The sequence below is a fragment of the Bubalus kerabau genome, chromosome 17, assembly GCF_029407905.1.
Source record: "Bubalus kerabau isolate K-KA32 ecotype Philippines breed swamp buffalo chromosome 17, PCC_UOA_SB_1v2, whole genome shotgun sequence".
Classification (NCBI taxonomy): Eukaryota; Metazoa; Chordata; class Mammalia; order Artiodactyla; family Bovidae; genus Bubalus; species Bubalus kerabau.
In genome coordinates, this window is record NC_073640.1 from 56,235,324 (window position 1) to 56,255,252 (window position 19,929).

Below are 19,929 nucleotides of genomic sequence, written 5' to 3' on the forward strand. Positions count from 1 at the left end.
CACCAGCAGAGGTTTCCCCCGGGAGGTGGGGGAGGCAACCCCCGAGCAGCGCCCAGGAGGAGAGAGGACACCGACGGGCCCTGCGAGGCGCCCAGTGACCAGACGCTGCAGCCCAGCTATGCCTTCTTCCCTTTTCACCAGGCTTCCCAGCAGCTTCTTCCTCCCCGTCCCCCGCCAGCTTAGGACTCTACCACCCCACCCCCCACCCCGTCCTGCGCAAGGAGGCCAGGCTGGCGGGTCGGAGTCAGGGGTGGGTGGGTCTCTGGGGGCTCCTTCTGGACTGCCCCTGGGCTTCCTGAGGGCAGGGCTGACCCTGGACCATTCCCCCACTCCCGCTCCCCCACCCCCGCCCTCCTGCCTGCAGAGTTTAGCTGAGTGACCGAGATTCATTTGGGACTCATCCCAGACAGTGCCAGCCCCCAGCCAGGGACCCACAGGGAAGCGCAAGTGAGCAGCCACTGCAGGGGATTTGGTGGGCTGCGGAGGCTGCAGGAGTAGGAGTTTGGGGTGGGGGGGCCAAGCAGGAAAGGCCCATGCGAAGGCTTGGAGGCAACCCAGGGACTGCGGGGCTCGGCTGTGTGCTGGGGAAGGGGCTGCATGCAGTGTCTGCACCAGACACTGTGAAGGCAGAGCACCAGCCCCTGGGGCGGTCTTAGGCAAGGGGACCCCTCCTCCTCCCATTCAGGTCAATCCCAGCCTCAGGTCACAGCTCTGAGGCCGGGGTACTTACCCACCTCAGGCAGCGAGTGGCAGAGCCCGGCAGAGTCCAGACGGGTGATGCCCCCAGATGCTATGAATATAAACAGGGGAGGTGGTGGCAGGGGTGGGGTGCGGGCTCAGAGGCTGAACTGCCTAGAGACTAGTCAGCGAGGCCATTGTTCTGGGTATGACTCGCATCCGCCAGGCACGTGAAGCGTGTATTTGAGAGTGTTTGTGTGTGTGTGTGTGTTGGGGGGAGTTGAGGGTGTCTGGCCTACCCACTCACCCATCCTTGCTCCTGGTGGCCCCCCGAGGCCAGCCCATACCTGGCAGCAACTCCAGGGGCCGCTGGCCCCGCTCCCAGGGAGAGCTCCATTCTTTGGGCCCCGCTGAGCAGAGAGAGCACCTCCAGACTTGTCCATGCTGGCAAGGCCACCCGTGCTGGGGGCCACCCTCCCCTGCCGGGTATGCGGGGCGGGAGGCGGCCAGCCCCAGGGCTGAGGCTGGGGCAGAGGGGACTCGGCGGGGAGGAAGCCACACGGGGTACTTCCACACTGGGCCCGTGACACACACAGTCACTTTGCCCCTGCCCCCAGCACTCTATAGAGTGCCCCTGCTCCACCTTCCACTCTGAGTCTGGTTCCACCTTCAGAACCTTTATTGAGTGCCTGCCCTGTGGAGGGACATGTGTGATGCAGACCCCCTCCACACTGGCCCCGAATGCCGCGGGGACCACCTGGCCCCCAGGACACCCCCACCTCCCTCTGACACCCATCTGTTGGGCATCTGTGACACCCTGCAGCGTGGGGACCCCGGTCTCCCCAGCACCAGCCCCCAGCACAGGCAGCAGCAGGGTTCTCTGGGCCGGGGTGCCGTGAAGCTCATCTGGGAGTGGGACCTGGGGCTCCTCAAGGTTTCTGGATCACCACCTGGAACTTACCTGGAAGAGAAGGGCTGGCCTGAGCTCGAGGCTGGGGCCGGAGGGGAGAGGTGGCACCCCAGCCGCTCTGAGCCGTTCACCCGGGCCCTGCACCCTCAGCCTGGGTGGCCCTGACTGGACCTCGTTTCCTCACTGGCCTGAGATGGTGGTGCCCCAGCCCCACCCCTGGCCTGCGCCCCAGGGCTGTGTGGGTGGCTGGGGGCATGATGGGCAGGCAGCAGGTCAGGCACGGAGGTTGTGGGGGAGGGGCCTGGCCCAGTTTCAGTGGCACGTGTGGCTCAGATCCTGCCAGCTCAGGCCCCAGTCCCCTGTGATGCGTGACCCTGGGGACCGGCAGAAGGGAAGACGCCCGAGGGAAGGGTGCATGGAGGGCTGGTCACAGGCGGCCCCCAGGGAAGGGTGTGGCCTCGGCTTGTCCGATGGGGGGCACTGTGGACCAGTGGGGCCCCGGGATCAGGAGGACACCCCCTCACACTGGCTGCCTTTGGAGCCCCTCAGCCCAGCACCCTGCCTCTACCCAGGTGACTCCTATTGTGTCCACCTGGGTTCTCGCGCTGGGAAGAGTGTTGGAAACCATTAGCCCAGGTCCTTGTTGTTGGCTCTCCCCTCCAGGCTGGCACGCCCGGGGAGGCAGTCTAGGACGACATCGGGGGCACGGCCGTGGATGGGCTGCACCTGCTGTGTGGCCTGGGCCCGGGACTTCAGCTCTCTGGGCCATAGATTCCCATCTGCAGTGGGGCTTCACGGCCCCTGGGAACAGGGGGGGCCCCTGGCACACTCGAGGGATGGGAACCCCCCACCCCAACTCACAGGCGGGCAGGGCTGCCACGGAGGCGGTGACCAGGCTCTTGACGCCCAGAGTGCTGAGGGTGCCACGCAGGAGGCCGCAGGTGAAGGCCAGGAACTGGGGGCGGGGGACACGGGTCACCGTGGGCAGAGCAGGGGGAGCCAACACCCCAGGGCCACGCGGGCTTGAGGGTTCACAGCAGGGTGCAGTGGGTCCGCCTCCCTCTCCCAGGGTCCTGGACTTGGGAAGAGGCCTCTACCCCAGGCCAGAGTCCCGCCTGGTACCTTGGGCGCTTCCTCCAGGTACTGCAGACCCGAGGCCATCCGGACAAGGAGGGGGAAGCTGTTGTCCTGCAGGACATAGGTCCCCTGGGGACAGAGGAGGGTCCCAGGGAGCCGGGGTGGCGCTTGTACCTTCGTGGTGGGGGGGGTGAGGGGAGGCAAGGGCCCAGAGCTGCCACCCTGAGGTCCAGAAGGACCCTTCCCTCAAAACGGCTGCGGTCAGTCTTGGGCTGTCCTTTGGGGCTGTACGAGGACCCATGGGCCCTCCGACCAGGGCCTGGGATCCTCCCCTCCACGTCCCTGCTGCACGACTTCCAAGGTGCCTGGTGGGGAGAAGATACAGCCCAGGCCATCGGGCCACCAGCTGAGCCCAGCGTGGGCGCCTAATGGGAACGAGGTTCGGGTGCAGACAAGCCGCGTCAGGCCGAGGCACGGCCGCCAGCCGCGAGGGGCCTGTCCTGGGGCGGGGGGCTGGGGGTGCTTGTGGGGAGCCCCCAAGGGGGGCTGGGCCTGCTGTGACTGCCCTGAGCTGGGGTCCCCTCCCTGGGTTCCCAGGGCTCTGGCCTCTGCCTGCTGTCTGCCTGGGGGGCACCCACCTGGTGGTTGGTACGGAGGCTGTCCATCTGCTTGTGGAACACAGCCACCCACAGGTCTTTGCACAGGAACTTGAGGATGTCCAGCTCTTCCCTGAAGGTTAGCGTCTCCCGGGGCAGCCTGGGGGGGCGGCGGCAGACACCGTGGGGGCCAGGCTGGGGGAGCCCCGAGGTGAGGAACAGGGAGGAGACTGGCCCAGGATCCTGTGTGGAGCGAGGCACCCTTGCCACCCGTTTGCCCAGGAAGGGACCCCACTGTGGGTCCTGCCCACCTCTCACCTCTCACCCAGGGCCTGGCCCACGCGGAAGCCCATGCCCTCCAGGACCAACAGGCTGGTCTTCTGTCCCTAGAAGGCCAGGGAAGGGAGGCTCAGGGGCCCTCGGCCACCTCCAGCTGGGAGCCAGCCGGTGTGGCAGCAGAGGGGGGCTCGTGTGTCCCTGCTGGTGCGGGGAGACAAGACCCGGGATAGAGGGCTTCCTGAGTGCCCTCAGGCCCCTCAGCCTCACTCCAGGAAACACGGGGGTCCTGCCCAGGCTCGGCCTCACCCGTTGTCTTTCCTCGCAACTCCCATCACTTACTGTGCGCACTTTCAGCGTCCGTCCTTAAACGCCCGGTGGGGTAGCACTCCCGTCACCCCAGACACTCCAGGTGACTTGCCTGGGGCTCATGTGGCGAGCAAGGGGGCTTCAGTGAAGGGGCCACAGGGGTGGGCCCCCGGACGGGCCAGCAGGCGGGTAAAACGTCAACTGTGATTAGGAGGCCTTAAATATGAGCCGAGACTCCTGGGAGGGACCCGCAGGGGCTCAGGGGAGGCAGGGGTGGCCAAGTGGCCTTCTGGGGGGCCAGGCCAGGGTCCCACGGTGGGGGTGCTGAGGCGTGGGGACCGAGCGGCAGGAGGCCGCACTTGGTGTCTGTCCACGTGTCCTGGAGCGCAGACCGCGTGGCTGGAGGAGAGCCGACCTGTGTACTTTGCCGATCTGTGTGACCCAGAGAAAGCTGAGCGGCCCCGACTCGGGGCATCAGAAATGCCAAGATGGCGTTAGGGGGGCCGGGCACACACGGGGGGTGGGTGAGGAACATGATGAATGAGCAAAGTGAGGAATCGGGACCTGGGCCTACACTGTGCCAGCTGCATACCCCCTTGTTTAACAGCCCCATAAGGTAGGTTGTGTTTCACATCTGGAGACCGGGGCACAGAGGGGTTAGGTCAGACCTCCCAGAGGCACCTTCGGACCTGAGCAGGTCCGGTTCCTGAATATTGGTGGCTGACAGGCAGGTGATCAGGGCAGCACTTGCAGCTGCCCATGCCCCAGGGAAGTGGCAAGGGCTGAGGTTGGCCGAGGGGAGGTGCCAGGAGTGGGTGGGGAGCCGGAGCAGAGGTGCCCCGCATGATGGCCCCCTCCTCTGCTGGGCCACACGACACTCAGACCATGGCCCACCATTCCGCCTTCCTCCTGTGGGAACCGGGCCTGAGGAAGGACACAGCTTCCTGCCCTTGACACTCTGGTGTGTGCTCTCTGGTGTCCTCCGGCACGGCAGGGCTGGCCTCGGGGGGGCAGGCTGACTCGATGACTAAGGTGGTCGAGGTCTGAGCTCGGGTGTGAGGGGCAGAGAGGGGAACACATGCCTGGTGGCTGGGGCCAGGGTCCGGATCCTTACCAGCTGTGGGCCTGGGGCAGTGGCCAGCTGCCCTGTGCCTCAGTTTCCTCCCGTGTAAAACGAGGACCTTCCCAGGGCCCTCGTGAGGATTAAAGGAGTGGATAAGTGCAAGCCAAGCACCCCGAGTCGGGCTCGGGAAGTGGTACTGTCGTCATTTGCGGCCTCTGCATCTGTCAGCCTGCTGATGAGCTGGGGATGGCGAGAGGGAAGGAAAAGCCCACGAAGGAGGGGCTCTGTTCTGTGGGCGGACGAATCTCAGCACCTGGTCCCCTGCCCAGCCCTCGACAGGCCTCTGCTGCTCTCGCACCACCTCCCTGCTCGGGGGAACTCCTGGAGGGGGCCGGACGGGCTCCGCTTTCACCAAGCGCACCTGTGCTCCCAGGACTCCCCCATTCATCCTGCGGTCACTTTCTAGCTCCCCTCCAGGAGCTCGCACACCGTGCCTAGTGGGGATGACAAGCTGGTGACAGGGTTAAGGGGGGGCCAATCTCCCAGGGGCGGGTGACCGGCAGCTCGCAACACAGCTGCTGTTGCTGTTGGCCCCACGGTCCCAGCCCTAGGGAGAGGCCAGGTGAATATCTGCTACACTGCAGAGACTGGGGGTGGGAGGGAGAGGGGGCATAAAGCAAGCAGCACAGAAGAGAGGCAGTGGCGGGGGGCAGGGAGGAAGTGTGACAGGGGTGGGCTTTGGGGGAGGGGAGGGCGGCAGGGCTGGCACACCCCAGGCCCTGCAAAAGCTCCCCTGACACTAGGGTGTCATCTCTGCTACGGAGGGAGGGCGAGGGGCCTCTCCCATCCTGTCCTGAGCCTCTGGAGCCCGGTCCAGAGCCAGTGCGTTTCTGGGCCTCCCGCATCTGGTTTACACGAGAGCCCAAGGAGAGGAACTGAGATGATGGGAGAAGCGGGGCAGGGGGACCCCCTCAGAGAAGGCTTATTTAGTGTGGGCACCAAGGGCACCCATGAGCAGCACGGGTGCTCGGAGGAAGGGACGAGCCGACAAGGGAACATGCATAAAAATGAACGTGGTGACCAAAACAAATCTCTTTGCAAGGGAGCCGAAAAAGAGAGAACTCTGGAAAGTCGCTAAAACTTCACAGATTGTTAAGGGAGAAAAAAGAAAAGGAAAGCTGACACGTGGAAAGAGACCCAGAAAGTCTACGATTCCTCTGAGTGCCACAGATGGAACAACAACAGGAGAAGAAACAATGAAAGAGGAAAACGTGCTCAGCTGTGCTCGGCTAAAGGCAGATTCAGGCGTCCAGACTGAAAAGGGCCACAGAGCTCCGAGCAGGAGGAACGCGAAACAAGGAAACCACACTGCCTCCCCCGTGCCATCCTGGACTGCTGGGTGGGGGGGCTGTGTGCCGGGCCCCTCAGTTATTTGTGAGGATCAACCCCCACCGGTGGGGCCACTCTGCTGGCCCAGGGTGGGGCAGCACAGGTCCTGCCTCAAGCACAGGGAGAAGGGATGACTTCTGGCTTCCCCAGCGTCAATGGCCCCAGAAGACGCAAAAGAAGTATGGTGAGGGGACTTCCCTGGTGGTCCGGTGGCTAAGACTCTGAGCTCCCAGTTCGGGGGAATCTGGGTTCGATCCCTATCAGGGAACTAGATCCCGCATGCCACAACCAAGGATCCTGTGTGCAGCAGCTAAAAGACGGACGATTTGGCGTGCTGCAACTAAGACTCGGTGTGGCCAAAGAAATAAATTTTTTTTTTTCTTTAAGAAAAGGAAGTGTGGAGAGTGACCAGGTAAGAGCACACGTCCCAACCTGTCACTCGTCTTCTCCCCCATCATCCACCAGGCAGTCTCCAGGACAACCGCAGATCCCACCTTCTCCGCTGAGAGAGCTCGCCCAGTCCCCTTCTGTCTGTGCTCTGGGCTCCTTCCCCGCCCAGTCTCTGTCCCATCTCACCCAAGTGGCCAGGGAGGACCTCCGAAGAAGTAAATCTGAGCCCAGCAACCTCAGTTTAAACCTTCTACGGCCCCCGCCACCCTCAGGACAGAGCCCCAGTTGGCTCACAGAGGCCCCACTGCTGGCTCTGTGGCCTCAGAGGCACCACGCCCCGATGCCATGCACTTTTCTAGGAAGCAGGTGGTTTCCCAGGCTCTGGCCTGAGGACAAGGACTGTATCTGATGGCTGCTCCACCCCCACCCCCCGCCCAGGCCCTCCAGAGAGAAGGGGCTGGCTGAGCGCCCAGTTGGCTTCGTTGGACAAGGGCCCGGCCCACACGGCTGTTCCCAGGCCTCCAGACAACAGCTCATTCCCACGCAGGCTTCACTCCTTTGCTCACAGGTTCCCCTTATCGTCAAAACTCCTGAGATGGACAAACCACAGCCGCCTCCTCTTCCTCCTCCTCCCCTGCCTCTTCCTCCCGGAACTTTTCCTGCTCAGATAACAAAGGCCCTTAGACCTTCCTGTTCCTCCAGCCAGCCTTCCACTCAAGCCGTAACCCTCCAGGAGAATCCATTCAACAGCTACAAATAACCAGGCAGGACGTGGAGATCAAAAAGCCCTAAACAATGACTGCGGCTCCTGGGCGCCTGGCGCCGGGGACAGAGATGAACCAGCCACCATTGCTTTCCTCAAGGGGCTCTGGGGCTGGTGGGGCTGCTGCCACAGACAAGCTCTGACCCGGATGCCCAAGTCCTGATTTTGCCTCTGATCCCGGAAAAGCCCTTCCTGTCTGGTGCCCCAGTCCCTCTCCTGTAAAATGGGATAATAACGTCAACCCTGGAGGGCTGTTTTGAGAACTAAATCAGAGAAAGCACTGTGCTGGAACCACGAGAAGTACCCAAGAGGCAGACAGGACACTTGCTGGACCAAAAAGAAGAAGCAGAGAAGGGAGGGGCCAGGGGCAAAAGAGAAAAGACTGCGGGAAAGCCAGGCAGCTGCCCATGATGTGCCGCTGAGGAACAGGGTTTGCCAGCTTGAAGGAATGTGGGGAGATAGCGGTCCTCACTCTGGCTGCACACGGGAACCACCCAGGAGCTCTGAGGTCCAATGTCCGGGCCACCTCCCGGCCCAGCTCTGCCGGAATCCCTGGTGCAGGGACCCCAGCACTGGGGCTGCGGAGGCAGCCGGACAGAGAGCCATTGCCAAAGGTTGTGGGCACACTCGCGCTCTGAAAATCCTGTGCTGAGCAAAGCTGAGTAACCGCGTGTCCCCCATACTTGCTTGGCCACATAAAAATCCTCCCAAGAGTGTCAGGGAAGATGCTGAAACAGGTGAGAGTTCATAGCACAGGTTTTGGGAGTGAGAGGCCCAGTTACATTCCTGACTCTGCCACTTGACAGCCAAGACTCCATCCATCAAAGCGTCTGTTCCTCGCCAACAAAGCAGGGAGGATCATGCTGACCTCCGTGGGTTGTTAGGCGGATCAAATGAAATCAGGAAGGTGAGGCCCCTGCGGGCACCTGGTGGGCGTTCCTACTGGCCAAAATACCAAGTGAACCCAGTTCCCACCCTCACCCTCCACAGCACAGGGGCTGCGTTCACTTCTTCAACAGATCCACACTGGGATTTCCCTGGTGGTCCAGTGGTAAAGAATCCGCCCGTCAGTGTAGGGGACACAGGTTGGATCTCTGGTCCTAGAAGGTTTCACACACCGTGGGGCAGCTAAGCCCATGCACCACCTCTACTGAGCCCATGTGCCACAAACACTGGGCCCTGCACACTCCAGACCTCACGCTCCACAAGAGAAGCCACACCAGTGAGAAGCACCGCAACTAAAGTAGCCTCTGCTCACCGCAACTGGAGAAAGCCCAAGTGCACCAACAAAGACGCAGCACAGCCAAAACCAACCAAATATAAATTTGAAAATATATACATCCATTCTGAGGACCTACTCTATGGTCATCAACACAGAGCTGGTCCCTGCCCACAGCGCAAAGCACGAGGCCTGGCAGAGGAGACGGCGGTAACTAAAGGATCATAATTCAGGTTCGTACGGTGGTGTGGGGAGGGGGAATGTGCAAACGGAACAGAGATACCCCCACTTCCACTGAGGGCTTCCCTGAGGAAGGGACATTTGAACTGAAGGATTAATAGGTGTCAATGTAGTATTGACGTGGCAGGTAAAATAAGCTGGAAGATGAAGAAGGGGGCTGGTATGGAGAGGAGAGGAGGGAACCCACACTGCAACAGGGAGGGGACAGATGGGAACTGTATTTAGACAGTGGAACAGGCTGGGCCTGGCCGATGGCTGGAAGTGAGGGAGTAAAGGTGGTTATTGCAGACCCTTGGGTTCCTTGTTTGAATGCCAGGATGGATGGGGTGCTGGGACACTGCAACCCTCGCCCTGGCACACAGGCCAGCGCACATTCCCTCTCCCAAGTGTTATCGTTCTCATAGCATTGCCCCAAGGTACAGTATAGATGCATTTATCTGATTTGTCTGTTTCCCCCACTACAACGTAAGCTCCAGAAGGCAAGGGTTTTGCACGGTTTGCTGAGTAATCTCCAGCCCCTACAGCAAGGCCTGGCACCTTGCATGTTTTAATAGTTAAGAGTTTGTTGACTCTATGTTGGGATGATAACAAGCAACGGCCTTGTTAGGGCTCCTGGATTGGGAAGGAAACATACATCAATAAAAATGTCTTGCATATTGATGATGATGACAGAATAATAATGAAAGAAGTGGGCATAGCACCCACTTATTAAGCATCTGCTCTCTCCCTCACCCTTTCTTCTTAGTACCAGATTTTAAAACAGAGCTCCATGTTTTGAGGGCTGATTATGTGTTAGACATGGCACTAAGTGCTTTAAAGTCTGAGCATTTTTCCTAAGGACCAACTTTCAAAATTCCAAGCACACTCTAAGGCCTCCTCTTGCCTGGAATGTTCTTCCCCCCTACTTATCCCCAGGGCTTGCTTCTTCCCTTCTTTTCCTCAGAAAGGCCTTCCTCCACCATCCACCACTCCATCCCTTTTCTTTCTCTGATTCTACTTAAGTTTTGTTTATAGCACTTCTCACTAGCAGGTGGCACATTTGTTGCTATTTTTGTTTGCGTGGGTGCCCTGCTCAGTTGTGTTCAACCCTTTGTGACCCCAGTCTGATAAGCTCCTCTGTCCATGGTATTTTCCCTGCAAGAATACTGGAGTGGGTTGCCATTTCTTCCTCCAGGGGATCTTCCCGATCCAGGGATCCAACCCACGTCTCCTACAGTGGCAGGCGGATTCTTTACCACTGAGTCACCTGGGAAGCCCATTGTTGGTGTAAATTCCCTACTAAAACGTTAAGCTTTGTGAGGACGAGGAAACAAGTGCCTGGGGAACAGTAAGTGCTCAGTAAATTTGTTGAATGAATGTCTCACCGAGTCTTAGGTGCTGTTACGATCCCATTTTACAAGGGAGTAAACTGAGGCACGCAGAGCGAATCATTGGCTCTCACACCCAGGGTGAGTGGCGCAGGCGGGACTCAACCCGGGCAGTAAGTCCTCAATATATACCAAGCAATCGTAATTACTACCCTCTTACTCTGTGTCAGGTTTTGAGCTAGGAGCTTGTCCCCGTGCTGTCTCGCACAGTTCTAGGAGTAACCCGCGAGGCCAGCCCTGTCCGGACTCGGCTTCGCAGAGGCGGAAGCCCGCAGTAGAGGTCTCCCCGCGATCAGGGGCTGGGCGGGTATTCGGCCCGGGCCGCTGCCGCGCCCTCCGCGCCTCCCAGGGGCCTCGACTGGCTTTCCAGCCGCGGCCCGTGGCTCCTCCCTACCAGGATCCGGCGCTCACCCCGGGGCCGGGGTCTGGATCTTGAGCCCACAGCTCCGCTACCATCTCGGTGTGCAGAAACTCGAACAGTGCCGGGTCCGCCATGCGCGGGTCTCAGTCGCCTAACAACCGCTCAGCGTCTCGTGTTCTCATTGGCCCAGTTGGGCAAGCCCCGCCTCCCCTTCTTAAGTGCGGCCCACCCACTCCTGCTTCCATTGGTGTTTCAGGCTAGCCCCGCCTTCCTTTCCTGGGCTCTCGTGGTGCGCGCGTAAACCCGGGAGTCTAGGGGGAGGGCCTGCTTTGTCTGTAATGGCCGCACGTGACAAGCACCTCCGCCCTTCCCGCTGTTTCTTCACCGTTTCCGGGTCCGCGAGCGTTTCCATTGGTCGAGTCGCTGGTTACACGTGACAGCTCGTCTTCTAGACTCTCTATTTGTCCTCTCTTCTCGCAGCACAACCCGGAAGCGCCAGCCCAGCCGCTTTCCTATTGGCCGTGCCCTTATTCACGTGGCTCTTTACAGAAGCCCCAACATCTGGTCCGGAGGGCTTACTTCCCGGTTGGTAGCCGGGCGGCCCAGGTGATAGGCCGCCAACACCCGCCCAACTTTGTCCCCTATTGGTTGGGGCTGCCGCGCTCCTCGGTAAAGACGCCGCACTTCGGATAGGTAGAGGATCCCGCAGGCTCGGAGCTCTGGTGACCCGGTACGGTCTTCGGTGATAACGCTCGCCCCCCCGCCCCTTGTGCATCCTCCCCCAAGTCCAGTTGGACTGTTACCCTTTCTGTGATGGAGGCCCTGGTTTCCGAGCGGTTCAGAAACCCGTGTGCTTCCTAATCCGTCACAGGTTAAGAGGACAGTGTGGAGGGTGTGGTCTCTGCTAGGAAGCAAAATCAGGAAGAGTTGAGTTTAGGATTCCGGGACCTCGTGTCCCAGAGTCTTGATCGAGCTGGTAGCCCTCAGTTTTCCCATCAGTACACTGAAGAGTCACAGTCCAGTAGTTCCTACCATCATTAGGGATGATGGGCTCAGTTTGCAGAAACTGAAGCCCAGGCAGGCAGTGACCCCGGATTGTTAAGTTAGTGGAATGGGTGAGAATCCAGAAACTGCGGCTTTTAACCACGGAAGGGCGCCCGCCTCTCATATCATCCTTTCCCGCGTCTTCTCCCTAGCTCGCGCCATGGAGTCTCAGAGTCGTCGGCGGAGGCCGCTGCGGAGGCCTGAGACTTTGGTGCAGGGGGAAGCGGCCGAGTCGGACTCGGATCTCTCTGCGTCCTCGTCGGAGGAGGAGGAGCTGTACCTGGGCCCCTCGGGCCCAACGCGCGGCCGCCCCACGGGACTGCGAGTGGCTGGGGAAGCCGCGGAGACCGATTCAGACCCCGAGCCGGAGCCGAAGGCTGCGCCGCGGGACCTGCCTCCGCTCGTGGTGCAGCGGGAGACGGCCGGGGAGGCCTGGGCGGAGGAAGAGGCCCCGGCGCCCGCCCCTGCGCGCTCGCTGCTGCAGCTCCGGCTAGCTGAGAGCCAGGCACGGCTGGACCACGACGTAGCGGCCGCGGTGAGCGGCGTGTACCGCCGCGCGGGCCGTGATGTGGCCGCCCTAGCCGGTAGGCTGGCGGCTGCCCAAGCAGCGGGATTAGCCGCAGCCCACAGTGTGCGTCTGGCGAGGGGGGACCTCTGCGCGCTGGCGGAGCGTCTGGACATCGTGGCCAGCTGCCGCCTGCTGCCCGACATCCGCGGTGTGCCGGGGACCGAGCCTGAACAAGACCCCGGACCGAGAGCCTAGCCGTGACCCACTGTCTCCACTGACTGTGCCCTGGGGGTAGGCCTTGCGGCCTCTTGACCTGGCTCTCTGCTCTGTTTCGCCACCCACCCATCTTGCTGTCACCCTCAGGGATAACCTCGCCCCTGGATAATGCTGTGTTATGTGTGTGTGTGTTATGCGTGTGTGTGTGAGTGTGTGTGTACCTGCTGGACCTTAGCTCTGGTTCCTCCCCCGGGCTTGGCCTTTGCTTCCTGGTTCAGAGCTTGTGTCTGAACTTGACTCCAGCTCCTGGGTACCTAGCTGCCCTTTGATCTGTCTCCCTCTTAAGGGCTCATGGAGCCTCATCTTTCTTTTCTCTCTGCCTTCCTCAGTTTGGTTTCTGTTCACAGGAGCTGGGCCTGCTTCATTCTCCCCACGGGAGCCCCAGAATCCGGTTGAATGTCAATTCCCTGATGTCTCCCTTTACTCCCTTGGCTCTGTCTCTCCTCTTGCCCCACCTCTGGGATTTTTGTCCCTCTAATCTGGACCCTTTTTCTGCTCCCCAGGCTTGGCCTTGATTCCATCTCCGCCTTCTGGTCCTTGCTCTGCCACCTCTTGGCTCCTTCTCCATGGGCTTAGCCCTACCCTCTTGGCCTGATCTTGTTTCCTGGGTCCAGCTCTACCCTTAGTTTTGGTCCTGCTGCTTTTTACTTCTCCCATTCTGTTTAAACTACCTGCTTACTTCTGGGCTCTAGGGATCCCCTATGATTTTCTTCATCAGGTCCAAGATGAGGCTCCCTCCTGACCCAAGGAGGTCCCCCTCCCAGCTGTCCAGGCCCAACGTGGCATCTCCTCCAGGCCCAAATTGGTGTATCCTTCCCACCCCCCAGGCCAAGATTATGCCTTCTGCCCAAGCTCCAGGTATGAGCTCCAGGCCTCGGCCTGACTCACCAGGCTGAGAGTGCCCCCAGCAGGCACTGAGGGCCCGGTACAGACTCACCCCGAACGTTATGTGCAATATGACAGCAGTTTGCAGATAAGGACCACATGTAGTTTGTTTGTTCACTATGTTCCATGGGTGCTATTGGATGCTAAACTGCTTGGATTTCTGGGTTAGCTCCTTCTCTCTCCTCCTCCTCACTGCTCCCTCTGCTCCCAGCCCCAGCCCCTCAGTCCCATTCATATGCATTCCCTTCCCCCACTCTCTTATCCCAACCTGAGCTGAGATCTGAGCTCCCAGGATGAAGTGCTGAGGAAGAGCACTGTATGGCAAACTCATTAAAACTCAAGGCATTCACTGATATAATCAGTTCCTCTTATCTCCCCATCTAAGCTGGGGGGCGGGTCAGTTGGCGATTCTGCTGCAAATGTGAGTCCCAAGAAAGAGATCCTTCCCACCTGGCCAATTGAAAGTGGACCTGTAGCTAGGAAATTGGGGCCCCAAGTTTTTTCACCCTGGTTCTGCACTTGTGTTTTGTTCATTCACCACACATTTACTGAGCTCCTGTTCTGTGCCTGTCCTGAGCCAAGCACTGGGGATGCCCCACCCAGGCTGGGCCCTCTCAGAGCTGACAGTCCAGTGGGGAAGACAGACATGAAAATATTATTGTATAAGTGGATAGTCTTAATTGTAATTTATACTTTGACTGTAATTTTTCTGGCATTGTGGTTAGTGCCCTAAAGAAATGCAGGAGTTTTGTGGGCGTGTAACTGAAACCTGTCAGACTTTGTTTGAAGGATGGTCAGATGGCTTCTGCGAGGAAGTGATGAGTGAGTTTGAGGTGTAAAAAAAACCCTGAAGGTGTAAAAAGATGAAATGTGGGGTGGAAAATTGTGAGCAGCAGGAGGAGCATATGCAAAGGCCCTGAGTCAGAAGAGGGCATGTCGTATTTAACAACAGAAGAGGGTGATATCTTCTAGCCTGTACCTGGAATGGGGGGACCAGGGGAGATGGGGGTGGTGAGGACTGTGCTAGCGGGGGCCAGACAAAGCTGGACTTCTAAACGAAGTGAAATCCTTGGTCTTTATTGAACAGCCAACAAGTAGAGAATGATGCCATCTGGTAAATGTGTTTTGTGAAGGAGCCTCAGGCTGGTGCTTCTGCAGTGTGGTTGCCTCTGAAAAATACCCAGAAACTCTGGTTTCGAAATTTAATGTCCTTTTAAATGTACAGCTGAGCTCAGAGCATGGGAAATCTGTACCCAAATTGCAAACCGCAGTTGTCCTGACAGTATTTGCCAATACCAGATACTCAAAGCCTTGGTTGTTTTTTTTTAAATAATGTATTGCAGTATAGTTGATTCACAGCATTGTGATCGTTTCTGCTGTACAGCAAAGTGAGTCAGTTATTTTTGTTGTTCAGTCGCTCAGTCATGTGACCCCATGGACTGCATGCAGCACGCCGGGCTTCCCTGCCTTTCGCTATTTCCCGGAGTTTGCTCAAACTCATGTCCGTTGAGTGTATGTACGTTCTTTTTCATGTTTGTTTCCATTATGGTTTATCAGAGGGTATTGAATATAGTTCCCTGTGCTATACAGCCGGACCTTGTTGTTTATTCTATATACAGTAGTTTGCATCTGCTGACCCCAAACTCCCAATCCTTCATTCCCCACCCTCTTGGCAACTACAAGTCTGTTCTCCATGTCTTTGAGTCTACTCTGTTTTGTAAGTTTGTTTGTGTCCTGTTTGAGATTCCACATGTGAGTGATATCATATAGTATTTATTTTTCTGTGTGACTTACTTCACTTAGTATGATCATTTTTAGTTCCAGCCAGTTTTCTGCAGATGGCATTTCGTTCTTTGTTATGGCTGAGTAATCTTCTATTGTAGACATATGTCACATCTTCTTCACCCACCCCCTGTCAGTGGGCATTTCGGTTGTCTTCACGTCTTGTTTGCTGTAAGTACTATGAATATTGGGGTGCACATGTCTTTTTGAATTATAGTTTTGTCTGGATATTTGCCCAGGAATGGGATTGCAGAATCATATAAAACTTTGGATTTTAACATCTGCTGGACCTTGGGCCAGGCGGTTTGGAGACAAGCAGAGGCCCCTGCATAAAACTTAGTCCCTTGAAGAGCTACGTCTTCAATGAAAGAATGTGGAGGAAAAAAAAAAAACCCTGAGTGATACCATTGAGGCACACTTAGGGAGCTTGTCCATTTTGGCTTGGGCTATGTGTAAAGGGACTGTTTCCTCAGGGAATTCATAACTACAGGCCTTTCTTCAGGCCCGATTAGGGTTTGGGTTTACCCTTGTAGAGCAGTCCAGGAACCCAGAAATGAACTGCAAGTAGGCTGCAGCCAGGGGAGACACCCTCAGCTGGCCTCGTGCGGAATTACAGCAGATGAACGCAGACCAAGCAAGCTCACAGCTGAAACATGCCAGGCGCAGCTGATGGCAAAGTGATGAACTCGTGCGGGCTGCTGGCTCCTTTCCCCAGCTTCAGCCTTGGAGAAACTGGAAGAAAGAACAAAATCAGGATCTGAGGAATAGAAAAATGTTGAGAAGTCTTCAGGGACAAAGAGAGTTCTGGTTCTGGCATAGTATACTGGTACTTATTTCTTTGTAATAAATGACCGAAAACTTAGTGGCTGGAAACAACTGTTTTATTATGCCCCAGATTCTGTGGGTCAGGAATTCCAGCAAGGCTCAACTGGAAAATTCTTTGGATCCTTGGAGTAATGACTGAGGTCACTCAGGTGTTCAGCTGGCAAGTGGGTTGGCACAGAGGATCCCACGTGATTTCACTCAGGTGCCTGGACTACGCTTACTCAAAGATTAGGCTTGCTGACTGAAGTGTCTATCAGCGGCCTTCTCATATGGCTCAAGCTTCCTCCTAACATGGCAGCCCCTAAGTAATCAGATTCCTTACATGGCAGCTCAGCTCCAAATGTATTTCAGTTTTTTTACTTAAAACTTTTTTGGCCACACCATGCAGCATGTGGGATCTTGGTTCCCAACCAGGGATCAAACCCATGCCCCCTGCATTGAAAGCATGGAGTTTTAACCATGGACTGCCAGAGAAGTCCTCAAATATATTTCAGTGGACAAAGGAGAAGCTCTCGGGAATGTTTTCTCAGTTACTAGCTAGTCGCTAAGTCCAGCCAAGGTTCAAAGGCAGGAGTGGAGGGGAAGGAGACCTGGACCTTTGATGAATGAGTGTCCGTATTTGTGGATCTATTTTGAAATCACTACAGGTAGATTGGGGAGTGGATTGTGAAAGAGGCTCTGACTGTTTTGGTCCCTCTCTTTGATGTTGCCTTGGATAAATGATTGAGACAACAGGAGCAGCCACGAAGACCCTCTGGGGAGGGTGAGGTCACATCAGGGGTGTTCCAGATTCCTATTTTATTTAATGGGTTATAAGATACTCCTCGCATTGTTTTGATGCTCAAATTGTGTCCAGTTTGGCCAGTAGGATCTCGTTTCGAGCTGGCTTCTGTGTCCTGTGGGCATTTCTCCATCATTGTTTGAATACTTTCTTGCTGACCAGCACGAGATGATCTAGGCACACCTTGTATTTTTCTCTGCCTCAACCTTGGAATCAGCCATCTGTGCATGGGTCCCTGGTTCCTTTTAGTGGGAAATGGTGTTTAGAAGCCAAGATGTGGGTGCTGGGTTGCTACTCCCAGGCCCTCTCAATGCACAAACCTAAAACAAAAACAAGGCAAGCAAACAAAACTACGTAACCCCTGTGCCATACACACATCTTAAAATTGGTTTTACTTTTAGAGCAGTTCACAACAAAATTGAGTAGAAAGTACAGAGAATTCCCATATGCCCCCAACCCTGCCCCTCACAGCCTCCCCCACTATCAATATCCCACACTTGAGTGGTACATTTGTTACAGTTGATGAACCTACATCAACATCATTACCACCCAAAGTCTGTATTTTAGAGTTCACACTTGTTAATACATTCTATTGCGCATGCTTAATTGAGTCTCGACTCTGTGAGCTTATGGACCATAGCCCGCCAGGTTCCTCTGTCCATGGACTTCTCCAGGCAAGAATACCAGAATGGGTTGCCAATTTCGTGTCCTACAGGTTTGGACAAATGTATAAGTGATAGGTATCTACCAGTAGAATGTCTATACGGAATAGTTTAGTTTCCCTGACCTAAAATTAATCCTGTGTGCACTGTCTCTTCCTTCTTCCCGTCCCCCAACCCCTTGGCAATAACTGATCTTTTTAATGTCTCCACAGTTTTGCTTTTTCTGGAATATCATATAGTTGGAATCTTACAGTATGTAGCCTTTTCAGATGGGCTTCTTTTGCTTAGTAATATTTAAGTTTCCTCCATGTCTTTTCGTGGCTGGATAGCTCATTCCTTTTTTTTGTTTTTTGGCTGATCACTGGACTTTATTAAGGTGCAGTCACTGATAATTACACAGAAGCTACTTGCCTAAGCCAAAATCCTTGAGGTTCACGAACTTAGTTACACAGATAAATGGCATGTTGATAGGAAATATCCCCATGCCCAGGTGATGAAGGCTGGGATGAATGAATCTGCACACTTATTTTAAGCCATTCAAACAGTTTGTGGGCCACACAGTGGTCCCTTGTGTGCCAGAAGTCGAAGAGCTCCTCTGCAGTGGTGTTTCTGTGACCTGGAGGATACATGCTCATCACAGCGTTCTGGCCGCTCCCGAGCCTTTACACATTTCTCCAGCTGCTTGCGTTGCTCTCTCACTGTTGTTAGGGGATCCACTAATTCCTCCCCCTCTTCCTCTTCCCTGGGCTCTCCGGACCCAGCATCCTTTCTTCATCCTCTAGCCCCATGTCCGGCTGTGTTTCTGGACTCAACATAAGCAGCAACAGCCTAGTTCTTTTCTTTTTAGTGCTGAATAATATCCTATTATCTGAAGGTACCACAGTTTGTTTATCCATGCATCTGCTCTAGGACATCTTGGCTGCCTCCAAATTTTAGCCGTTATGAATTTAAAGCTGCTCATTTGTGTGCAGGTTTTTGTGTTGATACACATTTCAGCTCCTTTGGGTAAATACCAAGGAGCACGATTGTTGGCACACATCATTTGTATTTCTTTCTGTTCCACTCGGGCATCACGGGTTAGGACTTTTCAAGGGCAAAATCCTACAGACCTAGAAAGCATGGAGGACGATGCCACGTGTACTTGGAAAGATGAGAAGCACACAGATGAGTGAAAAGATCTTAGCAGTCCTGAGAAAAACAATCTAGAAAGACTGACAGTTGAGAACCAAGCAATTGAAGCAGCAGAATTCCTTCAAACTGCAGGAATTGTTTGAAACAGCTACTGGGAAGGCAAAAATAAGTTGATTGAAAGTCTGCCTAAGCAGCAGCCAGATCCCTGATAGCCTCTCCTAAATGCAAATGAGGCAGCCACAGCTCCTGTGTTCTGGAAACAGTCCGGGGGTTCATCCTGGAAGTGGAGGTGGTGGGAAAATACGAGAATATTTGTCCTAGATGGGGTGTGGTCAGTCCATTCTGAAAACAGGACTGAAAGAATGAATGTATACTGTTTGTCTACCTCACCTAAAGCATAAAAGTGAAGATACAGAAATGTAAGCTTCCAGGACTTCCCTGGTGGTCCAGTGGTTAAGGCTCTGGCCAATGCAGGGGGCATAGATGGGTTTGATCCCTGGTCTGGGAACTAAGATCCCACATGCCTTGCGACACAGCCAGGAGATAAAATTTAAAACATTTTAGAGGGGACCTGCCACCATCTCAGGTCTCTCAGCCTCACTATGGCCCACAGGAGGAAGCTGACACCTGGGTCCTCTAATCCTTATGGAGAACCAGCTTTGTATTTCTGGGAGATAACCTGGAAACAAGCAGGAAACGCAGCCTTCAAAACAGCGCTGCCTCCTAGCTCCACAGTGGGATTATCCAGAAAGCCCCTAACGGAGATCGCATCCCTCTCCTTCCACCTCCTCCAGCATCACCAGGCTGAAGTCACCCCCACCTCCTCCAGAGAAGCCGTACAATGTACTTCTCTGACCCCAAACCACCAGTCTTTGAGGGATTGCAGTGTGACTCCGTTTCCTTGGTGTATTCATAAAATAGTTCACTCAGCAAAGACAGTGAAGATTATTGACGCTACCCTGCTTCTGATGTCCTTCACCAGGAAGTGGTGTTTTGTTTTGTTTTTTAAAAAGTCTTATGATGTAATCAGTGAAATTTCACCTGAATTTGGATGGATTGTGGGACATGACCAACATCAGGCTGTAGACCTCTAAGATTGAAGGCCCCGGGCTGGGTCGTGGTGAACTCACCAAAGCAAATAACACCTGTGAGGTGGTCCTGCAGCAGCCAGTCAGCGCTCTCGTCTCATGACACTCTGTCCTTGCTGTATAACTTTGAATTCATATAAATCCATTAAGGTGCCAGTACAGTTTTTCTCTCATTTTCTGTTAAAATTTTTTTAAGAGAAAAAAGAAATGTAAGCTTCCTATTAGAGTTGGCCGATACCCTGCCTTGAACTGGGTCAATTTACACACACGCACCCCTCCCCGCCATTCCCTCGGGAGTGCCCATTTCCT

The 19,929-nt window shown here is 55.7% G+C and overlaps 2 protein-coding genes and 1 pseudogene across 6 annotated transcripts; 1 reads left to right on the forward strand and 2 right to left on the reverse strand.

Moving 5' to 3' along the window:
• Nucleotides 1–1,345: 1,345 nt before the first annotated feature.
• TRAPPC6A (trafficking protein particle complex subunit 6A) lies at nt 1,346–10,813 on the reverse strand. 5 transcript variants are annotated; one of them, XM_055553187.1, is made up of 6 exons: nt 10,689–10,813; nt 3,580–3,647; nt 3,304–3,421; nt 2,711–2,776; nt 2,450–2,543; nt 1,346–1,639 (listed from the first exon to the last, which is right to left on the reverse strand). In XM_055553187.1, the coding sequence occupies exons 1-6, from the start codon at nt 10,770–10,772 to the stop codon at nt 1,608–1,610; spliced, it is 462 nt and encodes a 153-aa protein (XP_055409162.1). In that variant the 5' UTR covers nt 10,773–10,813; the 3' UTR covers nt 1,346–1,607. The 5 variants fall into 5 exon arrangements, with proteins under 5 accessions (XP_055409162.1, XP_055409161.1, XP_055409160.1 ...); XM_055553186.1 differs by having other exon boundaries at nt 2,711–2,794; XM_055553185.1 differs by having other exon boundaries at nt 2,711–2,839.
• A 255-nt stretch (nt 10,814–11,068) lies between these two features.
• BLOC1S3 (biogenesis of lysosomal organelles complex 1 subunit 3) lies at nt 11,069–19,502 on the forward strand. Its single transcript, XM_055552348.1, has 2 exons — nt 11,069–11,368; nt 11,835–19,502. Exon 2 carries the CDS (start codon nt 11,843–11,845, stop codon nt 12,443–12,445), a length of 603 nt encoding a protein of 200 aa, XP_055408323.1. The 5' UTR covers nt 11,069–11,368; nt 11,835–11,842; the 3' UTR covers nt 12,446–19,502.
• LOC129630675 (cytochrome b-c1 complex subunit 6, mitochondrial-like) lies at nt 15,774–18,189 on the reverse strand (annotated as a pseudogene).
• Nucleotides 19,503–19,929: the final 427 nt, after the last annotated feature.